The sequence below is a fragment of the Dermacentor albipictus genome, chromosome 1 (assembly GCF_038994185.2).
Source record: "Dermacentor albipictus isolate Rhodes 1998 colony chromosome 1, USDA_Dalb.pri_finalv2, whole genome shotgun sequence".
In the NCBI taxonomy this organism is placed as follows: Eukaryota; Metazoa; Arthropoda; class Arachnida; order Ixodida; family Ixodidae; genus Dermacentor; species Dermacentor albipictus.
The window spans coordinates 120,591,184-120,619,057 of NC_091821.1; the positions used below are offsets into that span (position 1 = coordinate 120,591,184).

Here is a 27,874-nt window from a genome sequence, read left to right on the forward strand (position 1 = left end):
CAAAGAATTTTTCTTATTGCTCTGTAGTAATGTGAGAGCGGCTTGCGAATCGCTAAAGATAACCCATTTTTGCGAATGTTCTTTTGATGCTATGAAACGCAAAGCACACAGGATTGCAAACAGTTTTGCCACGGTGGAAGATGTCTCTCGGGATAATTTAAATGTTTGCTCTAGCGCTAAATCTGGAATGACGAATGCTGAAGTCGAGGAATTTTTATGACACGAACCATCTGTATAAACGTGTATGTACTGGGGATATAAGGAGTAAATTTGGAAGAGTGCCAGTTGTTGGCGGCTACTATGAACACGTCTCTCTTAGATATAATTCCGTCAACCGATAATTCTATTTTAGGACATGTTAACATCCAGGGAGTGTAACAAACATCCACTTTGCATAATTCAAATCTTGGTAATAATCATTTATGTTCTCGAACAACATCGTGAATTTCGCTTTTGTTTCTTTCGGTAAGCGCAAGGTTTAATGGATGATTCTCGTGTTGGGTTAAGATGCGATAAATATGTCGGCATGTTTCAACCGTTCGTATGACTGGAAATGGTGGGTGACGAGCTTCAGCAATTACTAAAGAACTCGAGGTAGCCTGCGGAACCCGAAGACACACTCACAGCCCTCTTGCCAGTAAACGTTGAAGACGTTCCTCAGAAGTTTGCGATAAACCATCGAGATTAGGTGCCGAGTAAGCATTTTTTTGTTTTATGAGTGTGCTATGAACTTGTAGTAGCGAAGAGACTGATCCCCCGCACGTTGTACCTGCGAGTCGCCGAAGTACGTTTATTACTGCATTAGTCTGCTTTTCAATTGCGCGGATGTGTGAAGCCCATGTCAGCTGGCGGTCAAGAATAATTCCAAGAAATTTATGCTCTTTCACAAACATCAAAGTTTGCCCATTAAGCGTAAGTTGGAAATTATTCAGCTGTCGTCTAGTAAAGGGAAGTACGGTTGTCTTTGCGTATGATAGACTCATGCCTCTTTCTTTTAAAAAGGTGTCCATACTAGCAAGACCCTCTTGCAGAGTTGTTTGAATGTCTTGTATATGAGATCCAGAGGCCCATATGCAGATGTCATCTGCGTACAGCGAATACTGTAGACCAGACGGGAGTTTTAGTGGCAAGGCTGCCATGACGCAGTTGAATAAAAAGGGACTGAAAACACTGCCCTGCGGAACGCCCTGTGTGATGCTGTGATAATTACTCGCGCCTTCGATTATTTCCATAAATATTTTTCTGTCTTTCAAGAAATTTGATACCCATCGTAGTGCTCGACCGTGTAGGCCAAGCTCTAACATACCAGCAAGGATGTGTATGTGACTTAAAGTGTCGAATGCTCTTTGAATGTCTAAAAATACTGCTACTGTCACGTTTCCGCAACTTCGTTCATGTTCGACGCATGTGGCAATGTCTAATACTGAATCCATTGTACACCGATTTTGTCGAAAACCGGTCATGTAATTGTAAAACATATTTGTGTGTTCACACCACCACTGCAGTCGACAGTCTATCATCTTCTCCATTAGTTTGGAAAAACAGCTTGTGAGGCTGACGGGTCGGCAGGAGTCAAGACAAAGGGGAGTCTTTCCTGGTTTTATTACTGGAATTACCCGGGCTAATTTCCATGAATCTGGTAGAGTCTCTCTTATCCAGATGTCATTAAATATCTCCAAAAAAGCCATTCTTCCTACAGGACCTAGGTTCTTTAACATCATATACGTGACACCATCTGGGCCTGCGGTTGTCTTTCACTCCATCGTGTGGGCATGCACCCTGATCACTACCAAAAACCTCAATAGCTCATTACCGCCTCTTTGCTATCAACAGCCTATTGCAGTGTGAGATTGCACTGCTCAGCTCAGACCGTATCTCCAACTCCGGGTTGTCCAGGTGGCCGAAGGCACCGCCAAAGTGCAAAGCCTGGCCGCCGCCTGAGGAAGAAGAGGACGGGCCCTCTCACTCCCCTCATCCCTTAACTCCACCTCGGACACAATAAAGCTTACTACTACTACTACTACTACTACTACTACTACTACTACTACTACTACTACTACTACTACATAAAACATGTTCATATAACGTCGGCTCACAGGTATTTCTAAAGTACACCGACCTGTTAACGGAACAGCGCAACATGTTGAACGGATTCGTTGATTGACTGACTGACATTTTTTTTAGCGATTCGGATATGTGCCACTAGGTACGTGGCCAATCCTCCAGAACAGGCGAGCTGCCACTGTGACACAAAATTCTACAGACTCCTTGATGGTAGCTAGATATATCTTGTACTTCTTTGTGCATACACCAGCAATCTCCATTCTACTCTAGACACGGATCATGCGTCGCGCATTGTCCTCTTAATGTCGCTGCGTAGACGTATCACACTGTGTGTTCGCCTGATTTGAGAATAAGTGATGACGCAGCGTTACGGAGTATGTCGTTGAGGCACCGATTCAAACAAAAGTGACACATGAGCAATAAAAGCGCTTCTTTCTCTTCGATACTGTTAATCCATGGTACGCGCTTTGCGCGTATCTCTAACGTTAAGCAATGTATTGTAAATATTTACGACCGTGCCTGCGTGGATCCAGAAAAGCTTAGTTGTGGCAAATAAAGGCAGATTATACTCTTGGAGAGGGCAGTCTTGAAGTTGATATATTGCTCTTGTCGGCAAACACAAAGCGCTATTACAGTGGCTCATATATAAGTTCCATGCGGAGGGACGTAACAAAAGCGTATCACACGGCACTGTTTTTGGTACAGAAATTTATTTACATTTCATATACAAATGGTTCTTCCAGGATATATCCACGCTGTGTCGACTTTAACGCCGGGCACACAGTGCTGACAGAAATACAGCAGCCAAGGACTTCTTCTGGCTGAAAACGAAGAAGAAAAGAACAAGTTTTTTTGTAACATGCATATGACCATTCGCATTCCTTCGTTCGTTAAAGATATATCATTGTAACTCCACATGACGATACAAGTCTATTCGTGCTCATAAAAAAATATAGGGAGGAACAAATGGTGCTATTACCGTGGAAATAAATTTTATTATAAATTTAATAATAAATAATTTTAATAAATAAATTTTAAAGCTATACCTATCATCGATTTACACTCGGTTGTGACATCTCGGCACCCCTTCGTACATATTAGCTGCTGACAAGACGAAACGCCTCGCTTAGCGAACGGCAACTGGAGAGCAACTTGATTCATTTTTAAGGAACGCGGTCTATAACAACACTGTCTATCATCTAGTGAGAATATTTAAGGGAAAAAAATCAGCAGAACTGTACCTTGAGGTTACATGGCACCTATCCCTTCAGGGCATATCCCCCGTATTTCAGCCCGCTGCCGTAACCGAGGCCACTTCCATAGCCCAGGCCATATCCGTAACCCAGGCCTCCACCATAGCCGAGACCTCCGCCGTATCCCAGGCCTCCCCCGTATCCCAGGCCTCCCCCATAGCCGTATCCTCCCCCGTAGCCTCCAAGGCCGGAGTGAGCGACGATGGCGCCTCCGCCGTGGACTTTGTTCACGTGGTGCACGGTGCGCACGAGGAAGGCGGGTCCGGCCACAGCCTTCGAGAAGCCAGGTCCGCCGCTGAGCAATGCTACGCTGCTGCCGACGCCTACTCCTCCGACACCTAGGCCGCCACCGTAGCCGAGACCACCACCGTAACCGAGGCCTCCACCGTAGCCGACGCCACTGAGTCCACCGGCCATAGTACACGCCACAAGGCCGGAACCAACGAGGAAGATCACCTGTATTTTCAAGCATCGATTTTCCTATAGTTTATGCATTTTCGTTGTTAACTTTCGTTGTATCGTGTTAGCCTGCGTTTTTTTATGTTGATTATTATATTTTACGTCGAACATTTGCACTCAACAATCTTCACGTGAAAAATGTTGTTTGTGTCGTCAAAGCAAATCGCAATGATTCCATGTTTCCGCACACGTATCTCTTAGCGACACACACTTCTTTCTGTCATCAGAACCGTACTATACGTATACATGTGTTTGCAGTAAATATGGAAACGACGAGAACCAATCACATGCGACAGTTGCCAAAGGTTCTATCATCTGGTGCCGTGGTGAGAGCCTGTCGCAAAGGAACTGTGTACAAAATCAAAAAGCAACAACAGATATATTTTTTTCCAAACGATAGGAATGTCACGTTGATAACTATATATTGTTACTGTACTAGTTACATTATAAACAACTGCATACTAAATACATGTGACGCCTACTCACTATTCCTTATTAAAACCCTAATGCTTGTTTGGTATATTTTACATGTCACGTAGAAATAAAATATAAATATCTCAGTCGACTCGGCATAAGCCCCAATCTAGGACTGTCTCCGGAAATTTTTGTTCTTGCTACCCAACTGTGAGAAATATATGAGTGTCCGGTCACTAGCACCTTCAGGGGTCACGACACAGAATGCATTAACTGAACCTTACCCACGCGATGTTTGATTCACACAGATATCATCCAATCCATGTTAGAAAAATTGCATTTTTTTACATTGACCGACAAGGCTGCACAGAAATGTGGCTTTGTAATCCTAGTTAGTGTACATATTTAGGCATGGAACATCCTAGCGGGGCTAGTGACAACTTGAACTCTGAACGGTGCAGCTAAACTTCCATTTATGTTATTATTAATCTGGTGGCGTTTCGCGTACTCTATTTCGCACTCGATGTTTGAAATTTTGCAACTAGGAGAAATATGTAACGGGATAAATTTTGCACCTGCGTTCTCGTACTTCTTTCGCCATTACAACGTAATAAAATTATTGTTTCTTGTTATACTTCATTAAGGTGTCTTATTACAATATTTAACGTACTTTATTCAGAAATTGAACTAATTACAGATGGTGAAAAGCCAATCAGAAGTACTCTAGCTTTTGTAAACTGCATAGATGTTCTTCCCCAACATGTACTGGCGCTGCTGCTAGAAAGTTAACACAACGACCGAAAGGGCGCCCATGTTCTAGGCAGTAAGAACTGAGGGATTCCATCACTGCTCCGAATATTGAAATTGCACGTTGCACTTAGCCTCGTTTAATTTGCCGCAGCAATACGATAGCGCACGCGCGCAGTCACGTGGTTTTATTTCATATTTCTCAGGCTTTCTTGAAATGCTAGAAAAAATCACCACGCAGCATGTAAGTTGCCACAAAAAATTCGATCGGTCGTTTTTAAATGCCCTCTACAACGTAATGAAATGCACTTGGCCATAAAAGGAATATTAAAACTTCTGCATAATTGATCGTAGTCAACTTCCTAATTAAGCGCAATATAAAAAATATGTTAGAAAGCGCAGCACGACGGCAAACCATATATTGTTGGTTTCATTTAGTTGCGGTTAAGCACTATCTTTAACTCCTTGGTTCAAGTTACGTGAAAACACCCTGTATAAGGAACATTTAGAGCCAGTTTCCCAGTCCGCATGCCAACCTGAATGCACGTAACTAATGCGCACATTCATATTGGTGGTACGGATGACCATCTGCAAGAGAATCTACTAAGACGTACCAACGAGTTCATAGTGCGGCTCTTTGGGGCTGCAGTCCGAAGGAGTGGTGTTCTCGGTGTAGCCATGGGCTGCTTTTATACTGCCACCTCTCCCAGATTCTTGGCTCTTATTACGCCACTATGACGTGTTTGCTTAAGAAGGTCAGTCCTCGTTTATGCACGCCCATTTTCTACTTGAAAGCGAAATCCAAGCCTGCACTTACTCTCGAATCACACTGCGAACGAAGTCAGCCTCGTGTTGGGAGCGCGTCCGATTGTGGGAAGATAGCGGGAGTGAAACTGCCATCCGTATAAGCCCCACGTTGGGAATGACGAGCTTTACCGGCCCCGCTTCTGCGTTTGGTGTTTTGCATCCGGGTTTGATTGTACGCAGTTAGAATTCTTCGAGTACCATTGAGATACTATCGGAAAAAGCGGAACGCCTTTCTGGGCAGGCTCTCTGCGGGTGTTCGGACGGAGAGCTTTCGGCATAGGCGATCACGTGTCTCACTTGCGTTCACGCGCGATTTCCCGCTTTTGTGCTTGGAGCTCGCACTAACCCTCCCCTTCATTTTGCGACTGCGGACAATTCCTGCTCTCGGCGCGTGCTTCTCCCTCTTTAAGAGGCGAGCACAGCAGGAAGAGGCGGTGAAGAAACCTGGTTTTGCAATACAAGCACGAACACAACGGAAAGTGGAACTAGTCCGGAACTAAGCCTACTCCGATGCCCGTTGAGATCCTCCTTGTCGCGACGTTACGTGGTTTCCGAAATGAATGGTCGTGTGCTCATTGCGGAAGAAAGCCACTTCCACACGTATGATTCCTTGGCATGCGCTTGAACGACATAGCCTAACCTGAAAAAAAAATATTTCGTTCGATTGTCGCGTTCCCCTAGCGTATGTGTATACTTCCTGGTAATGCGTGCGCGCGCGCGTGTGTGTGTGTGTGTGTGTGTGTGTGTGTGTGCGTGTGTGTGTGTGTGTGTGCGTGTGTGTGTGTGTGCGCGTGTGTGTGTGTGCGTGTGTGTGTGTGCGCGTGTGTGTGTGTGTGTGTGTCTGTGTGTGTGTCTGTGTGTGTGTGCGTGTGTATTCTAATGCATTTCAGGTGACTCTATCGCTTACTTTCTTTTTACAATACCACACAATATGAGCATGTTATTAGTCACCGTGTGCATTCTTCCTTTTTATTTGATGTGTGGCTATTTTGTTGTATTTAAAGAAAGTTAAAACTACTACGAAGAACGGAGCATGTACCCTTTTAGGGACTCTTTCCGCATAAGCTTTGGTGTAACACTTCATCGTAAAAAAACATCATAGAGGTATTTTTTTTATTCAAACTTGGCTATTAGGAGTTTTGCACCCGTCAGAATAGAACACATCATGGCGTCATTTCATGAAAGAGTGCGAGGCAACGTGATCCTAGAGATAAGACAAAAGCGAAGCACGTTGCCATCAAAGTCCCAATCTTCCCAACGTAACAGTACACACTAGGCCACATACCTTTTCATCATACGACACACAGCTTCTGTTCTCTGTGCATCAGTTCTACATATGTTGCTGATATAGATGCAATGGTGTTGGCATCAGACACTATACTATTTGCATGAAAAGCGAAAATTCGATTACATTCTCCACCTCTCTTGTTTTTTTTTTCTTTTTGATTCTCGAAAGCAAATCTAATACGAAAACGCAGCCGTCTTACCATCTTCGTATTGCTCAAATATTTTTCTGTACCACTGGAGAATATCATTCAGGGAACCTAGACATCCACCTCATGTCGACAGATAGGAACAATGCTTTCCTGTTAGGCAGATTTTCTGAGAGAAGATACAAGGAATATACAGGCATGTTTCTCGTTCATAATTTGTGCTCGCCTCCTACAAAAAATAAATCTCTGTAGCGCGGCATGGCTGCATACACCTGCTGCCTCGCATACACTTGCTGTCGGATCTTCGTATGTTGTGAAGCCCTCGAATCGAGAAAAAAAAGTTTAATGTCGCAAAAGATAGAAGTTTTTTGGCAATTCACACATTGTGAACCAAATTTTGGGCTGAGCTTGACACGCCCACGACATTATTAACTGCTGCAGATAGAGATATGCTCGGGAAGGAAGTTCTGAATATTGCCACTAAATATACAGGGTGTCCCAACAATAATGCACTAATATTTAAAAATATGCAAATGCGAGGTAGCTGGACAGAACCAGGGCTATGTTATTTGCCGCCGCTTGGAGATGGTAAGATTATTTTTTGCATTCCACCTAATTACATAATTAGTATTATTAACTAATCAACTTCTCAAATATTATAATTACATGAAAAGTGTCAGTGATAAAATTGTAGAGCGACATGGAAAACTCCCGATACAGCTTTCCATTGGTGGATACGTGCTGGATAAAAGTGTTTTTTCGAGCGTGAAAGAAGCCCGCGACAATTGAAGTCATAGCGCTGGATTGACACGGACAAGAAAGACGACAGGACAGCGCTATCGTGTTTCTTGTCCGTGTCGATCCAGCGCTATGACTTGAATTGATGCAACAAACCAACTAGCCCGAAAATCTGCACTCTTGAAGCGGGTGATTACACGCAAAATTGCCACGTGACAGACTAATTGCGGGGTTTTTTCACGCTCGGAAAAGCACTTTAATGTAGCCTGTATTGAGCAACAGAAAGCTGTATCGGGAGGTTTTCATGTTCCTATAAAATTTTCCGATTGACACTTTTCATTAAATTGTAATACTCGAGAAGTTGATTAATTATTTAAGACTGATTATACATTTATTTATTATACCCTCAGGGCCAAAGGCATTACAGAGGTGAGTGAGTAATATAGGTTATAAAGACAATAAATACAATACAGTGAATTTTGTTAGAACATAATTTCAACAATTTCCAAAATAAACAAATGTTGTTAGTGCTTCGCGAAATCATTGATTATCTTCGATGGCTGCAATATTGGGAGGGAGGCGGTTCTATTCGACAGATGTCTGGGGAAGGTAGGACTGAAAACAAGCTTTAGTATTGCATTTTTTGATGCCAACCTAGTGCCGATGATCAATGCGATGGGAGATGTATTCGGGTGGTGAAATAAAATCGTCATGTAGCGTGACGTGATGACATACCTTGTGGAACAGAGTGAGGCGACTGATTTTCCGGCGAGATTTTAAAGGTGGGAGAGAAAGGTTAGTTTTCATGGCTGTGATACTTGCAGTACGGTTGTAACTTGAAAAGATGAAACGAACGGTGTTATTTTGTATAAGTTCGAGAGAAGATACAAGATTTTCATGCCCAGGATCCCATAGAGATGACGCGTATTCAAGTTTACGTCGTATTAGTGATTCATAAAGTAGGAGCTTTAAGGACGATGGAGCAGCAGAAAAGTTGCGACGTAAATACCCTAACATGCGATTAGCGTTATTAGCAACGTATTCAGTATGGGCATTCCATGTTAAGTTTTGTGATATATGTACGCTTAGATACTTATATGATGCGACGAAATCAAGAAGAATGCCGTTAAGACAATAAGAAGAAGGGGCAGCGTTAGTGCAGCGAGAAACGCGCCACTTACATTTGTTAATATTTATTTCCATTTTCCAAGTTTGCACCAGTTAGAGACCAAATTAAGATCGGTCCGGAGAGTATTAATGTCGTTGAGGTTACGTATTTCTCGGAAAATTACACAGCCGTCAGCAAAATCTTGGCTGGCAGAAGATAGGGTGGACGGAAGGTCATTAACATAAATTAAAAATAGAAGTGGTCCGAGGACGGATCCTTGTGGTACACCAGATAGCACGTTAGTAAGCGGTGAGGTTGTGCCATTAGCGAAAACAAACTACCAGCGGTTGAGAAGGAAAGGTTGAATCCATCTAAAGACATGTGGATCAAGATTAAGATTACCTAATTTATGAAGCAACAATTGATGGCACACTTTGTTTAGGTGGAATAGGAGGAATACATTTAGGTGGAATACAAAAAATACTCTGAGTATCTCTAAGCGACGGCAAACAACATTGTCTTGGTTCTGTCCAGCTACGTGGTATTTGCATATTTTTAAAGTATTCTTTTATATATCACTTAATTATTTAATTAACTTAGATTAATTATACAAAAATATTAATATTCTGTTTTAGGTAAAGTGCGTTTCGTTGTTTCGTTACATTGTAGAAGAGGTTGAGAAACCACCGGTCGAATTTTTGTGTAAATTGACAGAACAATTGGACCGGTAGTTTCTGAAGCTCCTCTACAACGTAACGAAACAACGAAATGCACTTTACCCAAAACTGAATACTGCGTGGTGACGTTTTGGACGTTAATGGAAAATTAACGGTGTCAGTTTTGCAAACTCCGTCATGGCGCTTCACGGCACAAATGCGACACTAGAGAAAGGCGGTTTCTGTTTTTAAGCATGGCCGCGAAATCCGGGAACATTGTCCACGAGCCACACTTAGCCTGTAAAGAATGTGGCGTAAATTGTAGCGGCGCGTATACAAGGTGTTTGAGGTAACTTGAACCAAGTATAACTATAGCGGTATGAAACCAACTACATACGGTTTGCCGTCATGTGGCGCTCCTTAGAGTATGTTTAATATTCCCCTTAATCAATTAATTAACTAAGATCAATTAAGCAAAACGTTTAATACTCACTTTAGGACCAACTGCGCTTCGTAACATTGTGGAGGGGATAAAGAAACCATCGATCCAATTTTTTGTGGCAACGTACATGCTGTGGTGGCAATTTTTTTCGGCGTTTAAAGAAAGCCCGCGAGATATGAAATAAAACCACGTGACTGCGCTCATGCGCTACCGTATGGCAGCGCTCTCAACCGCGCTTCGTGCGAAAGAATCGGGCGCGCGGACCGTGACGAAGTGAGCGGCCGCGGCTGTGGGCATTGGGCTTCGCAGGGCCTCAGCAAGGAAGCGCCGTTGTGCCTGATAAGCGATAAGCTCGAAGCGCGGTTGAAAGCGCTTACGAAACGCACTTGGCCCTAGAGTGAATATTATTTTTTTGAATAATTGATAGCAGTTAATGAACTAATTAGGCGGATTATAAATAATATACTTAGGAGCGCTAGGTCACGGCAAAACATATGTCGTTGGTTTCACCCAGCTGCGGTTAATTGCTTTGTTTTAAACCATTGGTTCAAGTTAAAGTGAAATACTATATATGTATATATATGCCAACGGAAACATGTGTCCCACAGAGTGATGTGATGTATACACATTCAACTGGTCTTTGTTACCTGCACAACTTATTTAAAGAAAGAAGCACAGTCCATTGAGACGTTTCGGCCGGACGACCGGCCTGTATCAAGAGTGTGTATGGGAGGCAACATGTTTCCACTTGTACATATTTAGCTGTGATTGGAGCCAGCTTCGCCAGTTATTGATGGTGAAGTATTCTTCAAAAACTGTTTTTATTAATTCAGTGAAAACCAAATGTTGTTGAATACTTCAAGAAATAGACACTACTACATTTTGTCTTCTAAAAGTACTCTGAAAAAAAAAAACGAGATAAAACTGCTTTTCTCACAATTCTCTCCTTTTTTTCCGAATCTTCGCTTCTCTGGGGATGTGGTCTTCTTTAGCAGAGTTGTAAGCAAAACAAGAGCTGTCGAAAATAGAGCGCTAAAATCTGCTTGGTGAGTAAAATGCCAACGGAAACATGTGTTCAGCAGAGTGATGATGTGATGTTTATTTACATTTGCATACATTGGAGATCGCCATTAAGAATACGTGATGAGTGACTTGGTGAAAGTTGATGACGTGTGCGCAGATCCTGGCACATTTTCGGAACCGACTCGTTTCATCCATAGCTAGGGAGAGAAAACAAAAGGTCACACCATCAACAGTTTAAATGGAAACGCTCAAGCAGTAAAAGGTACATGGAAAACAAAACTCCTCCTACTAATACGCTACACATATTCTTCTGTAATCCACGAGACGGGGATGTTCTCCTGTCGGTTTCATGTTTCTCTCGGTCGTCATTCACATGCAGCCCAAGAGTCGTTCGGACGAAAAGTTCCTTTCATCAATATATATATATATATATATATATATATATATGTTTTTTGCCTTTAACACAGACATCCAGCGTGACTGACTCATAACATGTGGTATGAAAAGCTCAAGTAATACAAGAAAATCGAGTAATTCGAAGGTTCCTACCAGCGCAAGGGTGCTCTCACGTCAAGATAGAGCATAAAGTTTGCAGTTAACATCATTTCACGAATATCCTCCAATACTGTCATGATCATTTGCATGTATGCTCTTCGTTACTGTTGATCATAAAACTCCATGGCATTACTCCTCACATTCAAGCCGCGTCAAAGAAAACGTATCCATACATGGCTCAGGATGCAACGGCTAGGTATTCTCCAGTTGTTTACTGTGATAGAATAGCTCTCCAGAAGAAATCGTGTCTATAGATTTTCCTACTCTTGATGTATATATACAGGGAGGCAGAAGGCATGCTTTTATAGATAATGTGAAAGAATAATAAAAATCATAGCAGCTATATGAACTACGCTAGTGCACCTACATTCATTGGTGAGGAGGCCGCAATGTTGAAGAGACCTTCAGAGATAGCAGAAAGAATTTGACTAACTTTTTAATTTCTTTTCATTGGCAATGATTGAAGTTTATATTTATATTACAGAGTTGAAAGCGACTCTCACCCTCAAAAGTATCCACTCTTGGAAATATTCTGCGCCAAAGCTTAAGGTTGACCAGTTCCATATCGCAAACTGACGCGCAGCCAGCCACGATGTGGTGCGAGATTATCTGTACACGCGTACAGATAGTGAGTGCTACCTCATTGAGATGCACTGCAGCTGGTACTCGCTTAATACAAAAGTGAACAAGCGCAAAAAGGCGCGCAATTGCTGACCCGTTCGAAGTCATATGCAACTGGGAGGTGCTAGGCGGCGCGATTTCACCTCCGAATGCGAAATTATAGGCAAAAGCATAAAATGCTTGACGCATCGTATTTTAAAGCAAGGAGCAAGCTCATAAAGTTTGCTGCCCTGGGATAATAGCTTTATACTCTGCATGTTAGTACATTGTCTAATGTTTGCGATGTTCATGACCAGCGAATTTTTGTTTCTAAACTGTAACATATTATACTTTACAGCAGCAAATTGTTTCCACCAAGACAAGTTCTACACTTGGTACAGTAAGCGTTAGTGTCCTAAACTTATTTTATAACATTTTTTTTTAACTTTGCGTTGAAAACTTCGTCTGGGTCATGTTTTTACGTCTCACTTCACATAATTAAATCTGTTATTCTCAGGCGCTGGTTTGCAACGATCTTACCTAAAATATTTCATTTATAACCCCTTGATTCAATCATTTTGAAACTGCTGTGATGTGAATATGAAGCCCCGCACTCTATGCGCGGTGGATCAGCTTGTTTTCTAGTGAAGTCCGACATAGATGTGATCATGTTTTACACTGACATATTGAGGGAAACGCACGGCAACAACTGGCAGGAATGGCTCGCCACTCTCTGTTTGAAATACGCAGTTCAACGAATGCACACACGATGTCGCATACATTTTAGCGCCTTGCGCTAATGATTAGAGAAAAACACGCAGCTTCAGGTGACATGTTCTTTCCTAAAAACCTCGTTTAGCACTTCATGAAAGAATGAACTTTGTGCTGTACACAATATATACGATGACTCACAAAATGTAATGAATTTCTGTGCGTAAACGATCAAAATAATTGCACTGAAGGTACTATACCGTTTTTATCGAATAATGTAAGCGCAGAATGGCAGCAATATTTTTCATCTGTGGTAACTGTAATGTTTCTGCGGGGATTATTGCTTGCATGATGATAAGTTACTTTCACTCTTTACTTTGTAACTACTATATGCGAACAGCATGCCTGAACACGGGCACCCTTACTGCGTTACCTTATAACTGAAAAGAAATGCAAGCTCTCTGGTTCAGCAAACGTCAAGCTAACGAATACATTGACATTCTGGCAGAGGTAAAGCGGCGAATGAGAAAATATCTCTTGACTAAATGTTACTGTCGCAATTGGCTGCGATTCATCACGTACCTTTCAAGTTACCCTTTATAACTGTAGCCACCAAGACCGCTGTAGCTTCCGCCGAAACCACCGCCATAACCGCCACCGAAGCATCCTCCATAGCCGCCACCGAAGCCACCCCCGTATCCTCCACCGAAGCCACCTCCATAGCCGGCGCCATGGCCATAACCACCACCAAAGACTTTGCCGAAGCCAGCTCTGTAACCGCCTCCGGAGCCGCCTCCATAGCCTCCTCCATAGCCGCCTCCATAGCCTCCTCCATAGCCTCCTCCATAGCCTCCTCCATAGCCTCCTCCATAGCCTCCTCCATAGCCTCCTCCATAGCCGCCTCCATAGCCGCCTCCGTAGCCGCCTCCATAGCCTCCTCCATAGCCTCCTTCATAGCCGCCTCCATAGCCGCATCCATAGCTGCTTCCATAGCCTCCTCCGTAGCCGCCTCCGTAGCCACCTCCATAGTCTCCTCCGTAGCCACCGCCGAAACCTTTGCGGAAACCACCGACACTGCCAGGTACCACGACTTCATTTCCGCCGTCTAATCTATGCAAATGTTCTATGCTTTTGACCACATACGCTGGGCCTGGAAGAGACTTGGCGACTCCGACGCCCTTTCCTGAATTCAAAAGAACCACACTGCCCCCAACCCCAACACCTGCCAGGCCACCACCAAGGACGCCATCGAAGCCTGCGTAGGCAGTCGCCACGAGGCCCGCAAGGACGGCGATCGTTCCCTAAAGAAAGAATTGCCAGAACAGTCACAATCCGCAAGCAATAATTACTCAATCATACAGTTTATCCGTATTTTGTTTATTATTATTTTGCCATTGTTGGCGTTTCTAATGGCATCGTGCACTGTAACAACACTAACACTGGAAGTCAGGCAGGCAGACATGAAACTTTTTTTCTGATATAAGTGCGTTAAAAGATTCTTTGTTGAATGGTTATCTAGGATATTTGTTTACTTTTTTTCAAAGGGGTAGCACACACATCTAGTGTCATATCACACATGTAGATAACAGCTTAACCATGTCAATATTTAAGATGTCTCAGGGAATAGATTACTATGGTTTAATTAACGCTTAATTAATGCGCACGTTAACACTGGAAGCTAGACATGAGCATTCAGGCTTCAGTATATGTGCCGAACCAAAATATACCGTTGTATATTTTGATTAAGTGCGCTCATCGTGATGCCTTTCACAAGCGAATACCATATAAACAAATAAAAAGACAGAGAGGAGTGCTACGGGATGTCTCACGATGGTTCCACATTCCATTCGTGCGCTTATTTTCGATCTTTTAAACTAAAAGTGAAAAACAAACTCGGCGAGAAGCATTATAAACTGTCGCTCTGGTATCAGCATGGCGATTCTTTCTGCGTGTTCTAATCCGTGCAGTTAATTCTCCCTTCGTTAGGCTTCGCTATGCGAAGTCGAAAGATGCGTCTTTCCGCAGAGGCAACCTGAGAGAACCTTACCAAGCTACGCATTCTGGGCAGGCTGTCGAAGAAGTGATCCAGCCCCGAAGTGTCGTGGCTGCTTTTATACACACAGCCCCGAGGACACGTATAGCACGTACCACGTGGAGACGTGAATTATCTTGTTTCGCGCTCGCAGGCATCGAATGCTTATCTGGGGGAAGCCAGAAGCGGACAGGGAAGCAGGCTGTTTGCGTGAGCCGTATTCCTTCGCGAGCAAAGTTCGAGAAGATCACACAGCGCCGATTCAGAAGAAGGTCGTAACGAGTCAGACACAGAACCAACTTCCTTTCTTTTTTTAAACGCACTTTCACTGCAAGCGCAGAGTCTCAACGTGCAACTGGAGGAGCAGTTCGAGCTTATAGGCAGCTGTGCTAAGCGCTAAAAACAACCGCCTGGAAGAAACTGAAGACAATTTAGATACGCTGACACCAGTAACAAGAAATTGAAACCATTGTTTTACATCTCATTGAATAAGGAAAACAATGGTTCGTGCCATGCCAAGTGCAACATAAGTGTAGGTGTTTGGTCTATTATTATTTCTGTATTGCTTTTTTGTGGTGGCATGTTGTTCGCACTGCTTTTATTGTGATCCTCCAAGCTCGCCTACGGCTTTGATAGCCCTTCTTATTTAAGAAATACGCAGCTTGATCAAATAGAACCATTCGTGCAGCGTCACGTTGACCGATCCCCGGGCGAACCGCAAATGACAAATGTACTGCGATTAACTAATATTAATCGGAACAGCAATGGTTCGCTCTGAGCTGCGGAAATATTTTGTTGAAATGTGATTTTACGTTCTTTATGTTTTGCTTGATTATTCCTATTTCACTCTGAACATTTGTATGACCATTTGAGCGTCTCTATTTTCGATTTTATTGTTTAATTTTTTTTGTAATAGATTGTTACACTCTGTATGTATAACTGGTGAATGTTTTCTCTTTATTGACTGTAACTATTGTATGTGTGTCTGATTTCTGTACCACTCGTGTGCTACTGCTTGTAGGGGTTTTCTGGACATAGTCAAGCTGCTCATGCAGCTTTTTGCCAGAAAACCCTCCAGTTGAACCTGGAAAATAAACTTACTTACTTACTTACTTACTTTACTTACTTCACTTACTTTACTTACTTTACTTACTTTACTTACTTACTTTACTTACTTTACTTACTTTACTTACTTACTTTACTTACTTACTTTACTTACTTACTTTACTTACTTACTTTACTTTACTTACTCTACTTACTTACTTTACTTACCTTACTTTACTTACCTTACTTTACTTTACTTACTTTACTTTATTTACCTTACTTTACTTTACTTACTTTACTTTACTTACTTTACTTTACTTTACTTTACTTACTTTACTTTACTTTACATTACTTTACATTACTTTACTTTTCTGTACTTTACTTTACTTTACTTTACTTTACTTACTTACTTACTTACTTACTTACTTACTTACTTACTTACTTACTTACTTACTTACTTATACCTATTTTGTCACATTGCAAAACATGGTTCTGACAATTTAGGCTGAGGAGCCGTGTAGCTTGATATTTCGACAGGTCAGGTTTTCGTTGTGGCCTCTGACGATCCTGACGATCCTGTTTGTGGCGTTAAAAGGCCGACGTTAAACACCCGCTCACACAGATTGAGCGCTTAGTCCCAAAATAGCTATTATTGCGTATAAGCCAGTACTAAGCACGTTACGCGTTATGCCATCGTCCCCACCACAGCTTGGGCGATGACACGGTGGTTATTGTATCTGGTGCCAGGCTGTCACATCATCAGTGTAGGACAACACTGCAAAAGAGCGACCAGGCTTAAGTTACTAGCAGATTATAGTTACAGGGAATGACAGTCAGTGACCAAGTCTGGAGAAGCATAGGTGTTTTGCAACCACGTACGGGTTTCTTGTTCACTGAGTAGGAGAAGCTAACCTTGCTACTTATGTGCGCAACATCTGACGTAATGAGTTTGCTAAAGGGTAAGCATATTTCCTCCTGTCCGGTACATGGTAACGAATGTTGACTGAATAATCAGTGATTCCAGCAGTGACAGGTGTGCAGTGAGCAGTTTTTTCGCTAGGGGAGGGCTAAGGTTGCATTTCGGGGGGGGGGGGGAAGGAGCGGGGAGGGGCTGTTGTTCTCTGTTAAGTTTCCCGTGCTTTGTGCATAATAATACAACTATTACCTTGCCTGAAGGCGTGTACCATCCTTTACTTGTCTGGGGCGGGCGTTGGAAGGATATGCACCTGTGTTCATGGGTGACGTGCGAGGCATAGAAGGGAGCAGGGCGCCGGCCGGAAACCTTTCGGGGGAGGGGGGGTTGAAGCCTGTGAGTGCCCCCCCCCCTCCTGGCTATGCCCCTGAGCAGCCGCCAGGATGATATGTTCATTTCCTTATAATGGCGTTGTCCCAGTAAATCTCGTGAGTACCTTTCTGGGCATATACGCCTATGGCGTTCGTTGTATGACTATTATTTCCAACGTCACATTTGTGGTCTTTGAGTCACCTTTAAGACTTTCCTGTTTCAGCGATGTAAACTAGATAGCAATCAGTGCATGCAATCTTGTGAAAATTCAGTTGTTTTACGGGCCAACACCATGATCTCATTATGCGGCACGCCGTAGCAGGGGACAATAGAATAATTTTAAACACCTGGGGTTCTTTTTTTTTCTTATGTTGACAACCTACATCGGCCCACCAGGTGTCGGCTGATATCGGTTACTACGGCACGGCTACTGATTACGTCATGTGTTGCGTACATAAGCATCCAGGTTGCTGGTCTATAGTCAGTGAATAAGGAACGCGTACGTGTTTCCGAAACTTTGATACTTGTTCCGACTTGTGGATGACTTGGAGATTTCAGAGGCTACTTTTTGAGGCGGCGGATAACTTCAACCCATGCCTGCCCAGACGAGCTTTCGTCAAACCCTTGATTTTATTATAGTTATACTAAATATACTTACGGACGCTAGCATACTTAGGGTACGTGGCGCCCTTTCCGGGGGCTATCTATCTATCTATCTATCTATCTATCTATCTATCTATCTATCTATCTATCTATCTATCTATCTATCTATCTATCTATCTATCTATCTATGTTTCCACCTAACCGGTTTCCCGCATACCTGGGTCACTGGGTAGTCTGTAGTCAAATACCTAGCGCATCTGACTGCTGTACTGAAGAAACAGGTTTCGAAACTAGCCGTCGGATCCACTTGAGTATATGGACATGAGTGCCGCTCTTTTCTCCTTAAAAAATTAAATTTTGGTGCTTTAAGTGTCAAAACCACAATCTGATCCTGAGGCACGTTGCCGTTGCGGACTCAGGAATAACTTGGACCTCCTGGGGCTCTTTAACGTGCGCCTAAATCTTAGTACACGGGTGTTTCCGCATTTCGCGGAATCTCTCTGACGCCGAAAAGGGTCACTGTAGATGGGGGACTGGGTAAGTATCGCTGATCGCAGAAACTCTCTGAGGCTGACTTGGAGCGCTGGAATGTGCCACTCGGTCTGTGATGATGTTCAATGAGCCTCTTTGATGCCATACTTGGGTCAATGGGTATCAGTGAGTCAGTAACTTGGGTCAGTGGTCTGTACCACAGGGAATTTGCCACTCTACATTGAAGGAAAATATCCCCTAAATTTCGCCGATGCTGAGAAGAACCGAACCCACGTCAGAAGGGCTCCTCAAGGATAGCGATTCCCAACGCATCAGCAGGCTACGCCACTAATGCACTTGGTATGTGTCGCTCTTCAATGAACGGCTCACCGACATGGGCCACTGGGTATGTGCTACTGAGTGTGCGGCAAGCGAGGGAACAATTCTCAGCGTCCCGAGGCACCGGCGTGCCACGCGCGCACTTCTCGGCAGCGCCACTCAGTGCGTCGTCCTGAAAAAAGTGTGAGAAAGGAGTCCGGTTGCCTCATGACGCGTTTCTCAGCGTTCGTACGCACCGCCTCACCATGCATCTCGAAGGCCATGCGCAGGCTTCATGGTGGCACCGTTACGTAGCGCCGAGTTTTCTCAGGGAAGCGCGAAAGAGGAACCCCGCTGCCATACAAGCCTCAAACATAACTCGTTTCGAAGGTGCCAATACGTTTTGTCGCTATATTGATTCAACGCTAAAAGCATTGCCATCCACAGTCATCGTGAGATGGGTTCTGCGAAATGATTTCAAAATTATACTGTGACGGAAAGAGCAACGCCATTTGAGCCGCTTTGTTGGACTTTCTCAGGAGCAGCAGTCTTCAAGTTCAAGGCATTTCAACTTCGGTACAATTGGTGAATATGGGCTTTCCGTTCGATCCCTGACGTTGCCTGCATTTGTGTCCCATAAAGCGACGCTACAAAGGTGTTGGCAGCTTTTCCGGTGTATGAGCGTCACAACAATCTTAAGTGCACTGTTGAAGTGCATGATTCAATAACTTTTCATGAGATGTCTGGCCATGGCCACGCCATGGAAGGGACCCAGCCGTCATTGAAAAAAGACAAAAAAGTACAAGTAATTTATTTTTTCTGGATGTAAACTAGGCCTATACGCTAACTTCGGCGCCGTCAAACCTTCCTGCTTTTCAGTAAAGAGCTCTCTCTCTCTGTCTCTCTCTTTCTTGTCATGTTGACTTGCGCCATTACACTTTAAACGTGTGATTTCATAGAGATCGCAGGTTTTGAAACCTATCTTTCAATAACATGTTCAGTGAGCTTATTTTTCAAAACATTCTTGCAACAAATGGTAGTTAGAAAAGTGCTGTTTGTCGTCTGTGACAGCATTGCTAGCAGCCTTACTATAACATTCCGTGTGCAGTCCGATTCTTTTGTTTTTCATGCGATTCTGACCAAATATAAACTGTAATTATAAAAAAAAATCATACAGATTCCAAATTAATTGTACGAAAACCAACAAAAAATATATAAAATTATTTATCTACATACGAAACACTTCAGTGGGTAAGAAGTCCAAAAACAAGAAAGGGGCTGACAGATGGAATAGCACACTGTGGTATAAAGTTTGTAAACAGGGATAAGGTGCCTCAGAAAGGCTGGCCAACGTTTCGATAGGAGGACCTATCTTCGCCACTACAATTTCTGAGCGGGTTATTCTTGATAAATACGTAATCATTATATTTCCCATGATGCGAAAAATCCGGCGTTAACATCCAATGATACCAAAGCCCATGTGACCAAGTGCTGACATCACGTCTGACATGATGACGAACCTGTGATTGCGTCATCACCTCAAATGTCGCGTGATAACGTCATCACACCAAAGGTCCCGCGATGACATCGTCACGTCAAACGTTACGTTGCGTGATAAGGCCATCGTCCCGTGACGATATTACCTGATGACGTCATCGAATCAAACATGACGTCACGTGTTGGGGTTTTCGTCAAGGGATGTCACTGGATCACGTCATGTGATGCCTCTTGGAGAAACAGCAGACTGTGCGCTTCCCGCTTCTTTGCACTGTCTCAAGGATCGGCTGACATTTTTATATGAGCACTGTGTCCGCGGAGACGAAAATTTTTGGTGCACAATAAAAAAGCCTCAGGCCGTCAGTATTAATCCGAAGCCCACCACTGTGGCATTTCTCAGAGCCTTGCATTTCGTATTGCTTTGAGGTGGCCAAGGCCATCAATCAATTATTCCAATGTGGCACCAGTTTTTATGCGTGTGTCTAGCGCAAAATCACAGCGTCAGTTTTCCCCCTACTATAAGCTTCTGTTACACGCCACCTATCTAGGGATTTTCGAAGCCAGCTGGGCACTGAACTAAAACATTAAATATACTCTTTATGTATGCAGAAAACTTTGTTTTGCAACATCATGACGCCAGTATGTTTCTTTTTCAATTGTCTTTACAAACAAGGAAAATGATCGCGAAGTACCCTCACACATGCAATCCACGTTTACTTAACGCACCCGCTCAGGCTAACGCGGTGTCGCAAAAACTGCAACGCCGAATCGCTGTTTCGACGGCACAGCGTAAAAATAAGGTTACTCAAGACACATCTTAAATATTTTATTTATCACTTGTGGTGCACCAAGAAATCGTTTATAGCAATCAACCTGCTTTCACGCGCCGTAGCGGAACACAGTGGTTTAAGAGCAAATGTCACATGATTAGCAAAGCTAACGCTCTCGCGCTTCACTAACTTTTTAGAGTCAACGTACTGCCGGATCCCTTAACAGTCCAATGATAGCAGACGCTAACTCAACGCGCCTAGATCAACCTCTTTTGCTTCACGGAACGGTGACAAGATTGGGCGAAATGATGTAACTGGTCATTAAGAAAGACGGAGCGCCGGCAGCCTTTACCGCTCGTAAAAAAAAAACGGTGCTTCACATAAATCTACCGCCGGCTGCCAAGATTTATGGGACGCGGAAACGAGCGAGAAAAAAATGGAGCATGTTATATCTTGTGAATATCTCATTAATGTGCAGGGTGTGTAGTTGAACGCCGTTACCAAGAATAATTAACCCCGGCTTCTTCAAGTGCCTCAAAATGTAATGCCATAATATAATAGGTGCACAAAGAAAGATTTCTTTTTACGTATTTATTGTTACTTTCTCTGAAACTTGGCAATCCTTAACGTTGGAGTGAGTCAGAAATGACAACATCACAATGACTTTTTTCAAGTTTTATTCAAATATATCGAGTTTTCTCACGCTGCGCTATGTTTGATTTAGCAAAATTCATTTTCCTCCCCCATCTTAGTGCTATATTCATTAAAGTAAGTTAAAGTATTGTGCCACTAATAAAAATGTTTGAGAATAAGCTGGAGGGTGATGGGCAAATAATTTTTTTTTAAATGGCAATCCAGGCCAAGTAGTAGAGTCGTATACCGTGGTCGGATAACACACCGTAGACGATTACACATATTATCCATATTATGGGACAGAGAATTAGAAAAAGATGCTCAAATTTTATGCAATGAAAGCCTTTAAAACTCATGCGTGCGAAAAAAAACAATGAACGTTCACTGGGCATTTGAAGCCTACCGCACAGAACAGTTGAGAGTACTTCACAAACCGCAACAGGGCTCTTGCCGTATTCTGGACGCATGACGCTCGACATCATCGTGCAATATCTTTTTGTTCAGTGAGTATACAACGCTAGCCATACATATAAGTAAACTTTCTTAGCATCGGAATCACAACAAAGCGTCGTGGAATGCAATGGAAAGTTCCTGCATTCCAGTAACTTGCAATGTTCTAATGTAACGCGATGGGTGAGCAGTCGAGGTTTTCCTCAACCATTCCTGTAAACGCTGGACTTTTCGAGGGTGCACCGCAGCGCTTTGACAGCACTATACTGCCGCCGCCTTTCCCACTGGTACATATTTCATATAATTGAAAACTTTAAAAAAATGAATTCTGGAAGCTTACGTCCCAAAACAGCGATCTGATATTGAGGCACACCGTAGTTGGGGAGTGAGTGAGTGAAAACTTTATTCAAAATGTCCGGTGATTTGGGCACGGTGGGGCCATAAGCAACCCAGTCTAGGCGACGGCCTCGAGTCCTTGGGCACAGGCGGCTTCCTCGGCGTGCCGGACGGCCCAGAGTTGATCGGCAAGGCCGTGACTGAGAAGGGCCGCCTTCTCAGTCACGCTTCCCAGTCAACCTCATCGCTCCGCGTGGTTGGACATATACCCCGTTTGTCGGGGACTGCTCGCTACCGGTGCGTTCCCACAGCATGTTATGCACATCGCTGTGGCTCCGCACGCTCAACGCTCGTCGAATGAATAAAGGACGGGGCAGCAGAGGCGAAAGATCGCCAGGTTGGGATACCTGTGTGTCTGCAATTGCCTTCAGGCAACCGCCTCTTTCTTATTTAGTTTGATGTGCGGCGGTGGGTATTTGCATCTGTTCAATCTGTAGTGTTGCGTGATGTTCCTGAAAGTGGTCGTGCGATCTCCCCACGTTACTCCCGCATCGCACTTGCGGTGAGCGAGATGTCGGGATTGCCAGCGGGCGCCGTGGCTGGGCATGTAAGTCCTCGAGCCGCGGCATGCATGGGCCGTCTCGTTGCCCAGGAGTGGAGGGTCCGTGTGGGCGGGGGTCCGAGGAAACTGTCGTTTTGGCTGCAAATATTGCCGTCGTGAATCTGGAGAATGCGGACCGCTTCCCGGGAGATCCACCCGCTAGTGGTTGTGTATCGTCGCCTGCAAGTCCCTTATTAGACAGTTTTAGTTGGGCGCCCGCAGCAGCTCTGCGTATGCAGCAAACCCGCGGAGGCGTCAGTGCACATGCTCAGTTGGCAGGAGCACGCACGGTATCTTGCGTGCGCCCGCAGCTTTTCAAACGCTGCGTAGCGTCTGCTGCGGCCTCAGCGGCCTTCGCGGGACGTTCTCGCGTGTCCACGAGAGCGCATTTTTGATATCGCTCTTGCCGAAGATGTGACTCCGCCTTGTGGTTTGACGTCGTGGTGGCTGATATTGGCTACACAGTTTCAGAAGGTGGCATATGGCGGCGCTGAGTACACTACTGGTTCCTACGCGTGCAAGTCAGCAATCCGCTTGTCAGCTTTTGCGTCCGGCCAACTATTGCCGTATCGTGCGCGCGCGCTATGCTACGCACGCACAACCTCGCGCCCTGCGCACGTGGGTGCTTGCGGACTCCCAACTAAAACTGCCTATTATCACCTCGCCGTACGTGGTGGCTACCGCGAGTGCTATCGCCGCTTCCTCGGCCGCCTCCGTCTCTCCCGTGCGCATCGTCGCGAACGCGACGCAAGTTCCGCTGCAGTCCCTGACTGCGACCGCGAAACCGCGTCGCCGCTCGTAACGGGCCGCGTCTGCGTGAACAGTTTCTTTGCTGCTGCCGCGTTTCTTTTCCGCACCTATGACACCGGCAGGCGTGATGTGTCGGGTGCATGTTTTGAGGCAACGGCTAAACAACGATGCGCTCGCTAATCGGTCTGCATGTATCCCGACCTTTTCGCCACGCTGCGTGTGGTAGCTGATGCCCAGCATCTCGAGGATGTTTCGTCCTGTTCTGGTCTTTACCAAACGCTCGTGCGGCGCGACGTTGTGCGCTTCGATTATCTCGTCTAGGGCATTGTGTAACCCCAGTTTGAGAAATTTATCCGTGCTAGTATTGATCGGTAACCTGTTGGCACGTTTGTACGCCTTGCGGATGAGGCGGTCTAGCTTGGTTCCTTCGATCGCCTGCCACTTGAGGTAGGAGGACGTACTTTATGTGCCTGGTTACGAACTCCTGTACCAGACGGATCGTATTTCGTTACTTCATTCCACTATGTCTATATTTGATGCGTTTCAGCAACCGGATCGTTTCATCGACCACACGCTCTACTCTGCGTACGGTTTCGCCGTTGTTGCCGCTGGCCTACAGGTGCAAGCCCAGTACCCTATTCTGAACTTGGACGATGATGGTTCCGTCCGATGTGACTACTCTAATATCTCTGTCTGCGCGCTCGGTTGCGGAATCGGCGTTCTTGGGTTTCCGGCCCATGCGCGTGGGTCTGTAGAGCGGGGGCTCCGATTTGGCAGCGGAGCATTCGACGCCCGTGTCGCGCAGGTACTCTTGCCCCGCGTCGACGGCCGCCTGTAAAGCTTGCTATACGTGGCCGTCATTTCCCTCGGCAACCCCAGGCGTGATGTCATTGGCGTACAAGCTGTGGTGGAGGCCTTCTATCTCAGCTAGTTTCCGTGGCAACCCCAGAACCACGATGTTAAAGAGCATGGGTGAGATTACGGAGCCTGCGCTGTGCCGGTGCAATCCATGTCTATGTCTTGCGATACCAGTCCGCCGATCGCTATGTGGGCCCGGCGAGCCGTAAGGAAATCCCGTACGTAGTCGTACGTTCTCTCGCCTACACATTAATTTTTACCACCTAGTATTTCTTAACGCGCACCCAATTCATGGCACACACGCGTTCTTGCATTGCACATCATCAGAATGTGGCTGCCGTGGCAGAGGTCGAAGACAACCTCGTGCACAACAACGCAACACCATAGCCACTGAGCTACCATGGCTGGTCGAAAACATAAGACAATCCCTTTTTCCGTCCCTCATTACGTATCATCGCACGTATCCCAATATCTAAAAGGCGTTTAGGCGAACTGACATATAAGTAATTCTACGAATCTGTTTGCGAATAACTGCGTCGGCTGGAATCACCTTCCTACCTCCATCATCTCACTCCGAGCTACCTACACCCTAAAAGTCTGCAGTTGAACTCCTGTAAGAAAGTGTACCCTCATTTATTTTATGATGTATATTTATTTATTTCTCAGTAACGCTTAGCTCATAGCCTGTAAGACGCTGAAGTGATTCCTCAATTAATAATTAGAACGTTTTTCTTCTTTAAATTATGTGGCTTTACGTGTCAAAACCACTTTCTCAATGTGAGGCGCGCCGTAGTGGAGAAGTCCGAAAATTTCGACCACCTGGGCTTCTTTAACGTGCCCCTAAATGTTTTCGCATTTCGCCCCCATCGAAATGCGGCCGCCGTGGCCTGGATTCGATCCCACGACCTCGTGCTCAGCAGCCTAACACCATAGCCACTGACAAACCACGGCGGGTTCGTTTTCCTTCCTCTTGGGGATACCCAGGAATTCCGGTCATTTCCCCTCGGGTCATGTTTCTAACTTCACGGCAATGTACAAACGTAGTTCAATTGGCAACATTAAAAAAAATGATATTTGGAAAGACCGGCCAAACTTCAAAAACTTTCATTTGGCAGCGTCAAGAGGGTATACTTACTCCCGTCTAATTAGATTTAGGTGCACGTTGAAGAACCTCAGGTGGCCAAAACTAACCTTGAGATCCCCCAATGACGTGCCTCATAATCAGATTGTTCTTTTGGCACGTAAAAACCCATAATTTATTTTTTCCCCTTCTAATAACACGCATTTACGGCATTTAGTGGTAACCTATGTTTTGCGTTATATCAGTGTTTTGATCAAGATAAACGCACTACTAAAATATTCACCGACGATTACGGTACTCCTTAATGCGAAACTTGAGCGCAGCTCTATACGTGTTTTCATTTCTAGCGTCAATATTTTGTATTATGATTATATAGGTGCACGGTTTATATGTGGAAGGGAACGCTGTGAGTAGCGTAGCTGGCGCGGGCAATCTGTCTCGTGCGGCATACATTGCAAACGGAGCAAAGTAAGGCGCGACTGCGTCGATCGCCAATCGGGAGATCGACAGAGGCAGCGCGTGGGTGACACGTGGGCGCGATTCACAGCACCGGTGAACAAATCGCTGTTCATGATGGCATCGGCCGACATCGGTGCCGCGTTCACGGATTCGATTGCGACGCACGAAGAAGTGCTAATAGGACTGAATAAAGTGCGTTCCCGTGGCAGGACGTCAGTACACTGCCGAGTATCGCCACAACTGCATCTTTTGTACGAACAAGTCACCAAGGCAATGCAAGCCCGTAAAAGTAACCCGCGCTACGCGAAGTGTGCCTGATAGGACTCATGGTCTCACAAAACAGTTGACGAACAGCGTGCATGTGACCGTGACAGTGCCCTACGCAGGGTTCATGAACCAAAGTCCCATACTTATCCACCTAAAACATTGAAAGCAGTAAATTCGGCACTAACTCGCTCAAATAGGTTTCAATATTTCTTATACGTATGTCTGTAGAAACTACGTGTCGTTCATGTTCTTTTTTTTTTTGAGCCCTTGAAAAAGGAAGGCCACAGTTCTGTGAGGTATGTATACGCACATGCATAGGCGCGTTTCCCTTTCAGCGCTGACGCAATCCCTCGTAGTGCCTGTTATATGACGGTGTCGGAAGAGTAACTGTGCAGCAGCCCGCAGTATGTGGGCAAAAAAAAAAAGAAAGAGAAGCACACCATGCTATTCGCACGTAACGTTCCCAAGACCATGGTGACGCATCAGAATTTTCCCATGAAATCATCTGTTCTATACAAACTCACTTCCCTTAGCATTATCAAGCTTCAAGTTATGGTGATTATTTGCTAATTAACTGCACACTGCTTTCGAGCCTGCTGCTTAGGGAGTCTTCGATATATTTAAGAAGGAGCTGCAGCTTCTAGAACCTACGCATGAGGTGCCCATGGATAATTGCTTGCGCTTTCTATATTTCAGGCTGTGCCTTGCTAACAAACATGTGTGCTGGTGCTTCGAACCGAGAAGTAAGAAGCCACTCTTGCCCTTTAACTCGACACACTCAAAGCTCGTTAAATGAGGTATTCTAAAGTATTGCCTCGTTAACAGGATCAATAAATCTTGCTCACACGAAAATGCAGCATACTATTGCCGCACAGGTTGATCGCCTTTCTTGGGCTGGTTACCATTTGGCCTTAATTTCAGCTATAGCGGAACAGCTTCCGAGGCGCACAAAGCGTGATGAGCACATTCAGTCAAGGAAGCAGGCAGTTGAAAGGCGCAAGTTTGCAGTATCGTGTGTGCATGATGTCTCCCATAGGCTAAAAAAGATTGGGCAGCGCGCAGGAATCACAGTCGTTTTCTAAGCCGCGGAAAAGCGGACAAGGCTCTATGAACGTGTAAATGCGCCAAAATCACGTCAGAGTAGTTGCTCTGTCGGTCACAGAAAACGTTTTGTGACATGCACAACAAATGTGGTATACCAGATTCCCCTGTTTTGCGGCAGTAAATATCTTGAACAGATATGCAGGTACTTAAATGATCGTTTAAGATAGCACTATAACAACGTTTATAACACTGTACAGTCGCCCAAATCTTTAACTGGTGTGCGGGAGCGACGACTTTTCCGTGCGTCAGCGCCGTTTGACGGGGCGAGGCTGGAAACAGTCTGAGGCTAAGCGCATGCGGACAAA

The 27,874-nt window shown here is 44.7% G+C and overlaps 2 protein-coding genes across 2 annotated transcripts; both read right to left on the bottom strand.

Annotated features, from left to right (window-relative positions):
* Positions 1-2,755: 2,755 nt before the first annotated feature.
* Positions 2,756-5,582, bottom strand: LOC135904850 (uncharacterized). The gene is made up of 3 exons (XM_065435836.1): positions 5,552-5,582; positions 3,306-3,773; positions 2,756-2,885 (listed from the first exon to the last, which is right to left on the bottom strand). The coding sequence occupies exons 1-2, from the start codon at positions 5,561-5,563 to the stop codon at positions 3,324-3,326; spliced, it is 462 nt and encodes a 153-aa protein (XP_065291908.1). The 5' UTR covers positions 5,564-5,582; the 3' UTR covers positions 2,756-2,885; positions 3,306-3,323.
* Positions 5,583-13,795: 8,213 nt separating this feature from the next.
* On the bottom strand, positions 13,796-15,069 carry LOC135904863 (keratin-associated protein 21-1-like; the record flags this gene model as incomplete). Its single annotated transcript, XM_070536758.1, has 2 exons — positions 15,058-15,069; positions 13,796-14,311 (listed from the first exon to the last, which is right to left on the bottom strand). Coding segments are annotated over exons 1-2 (528 nt in total), but the record flags the coding sequence as incomplete, so codon positions are not given.
* Between the last annotated feature and the right edge of the window lie 12,805 nt (positions 15,070-27,874).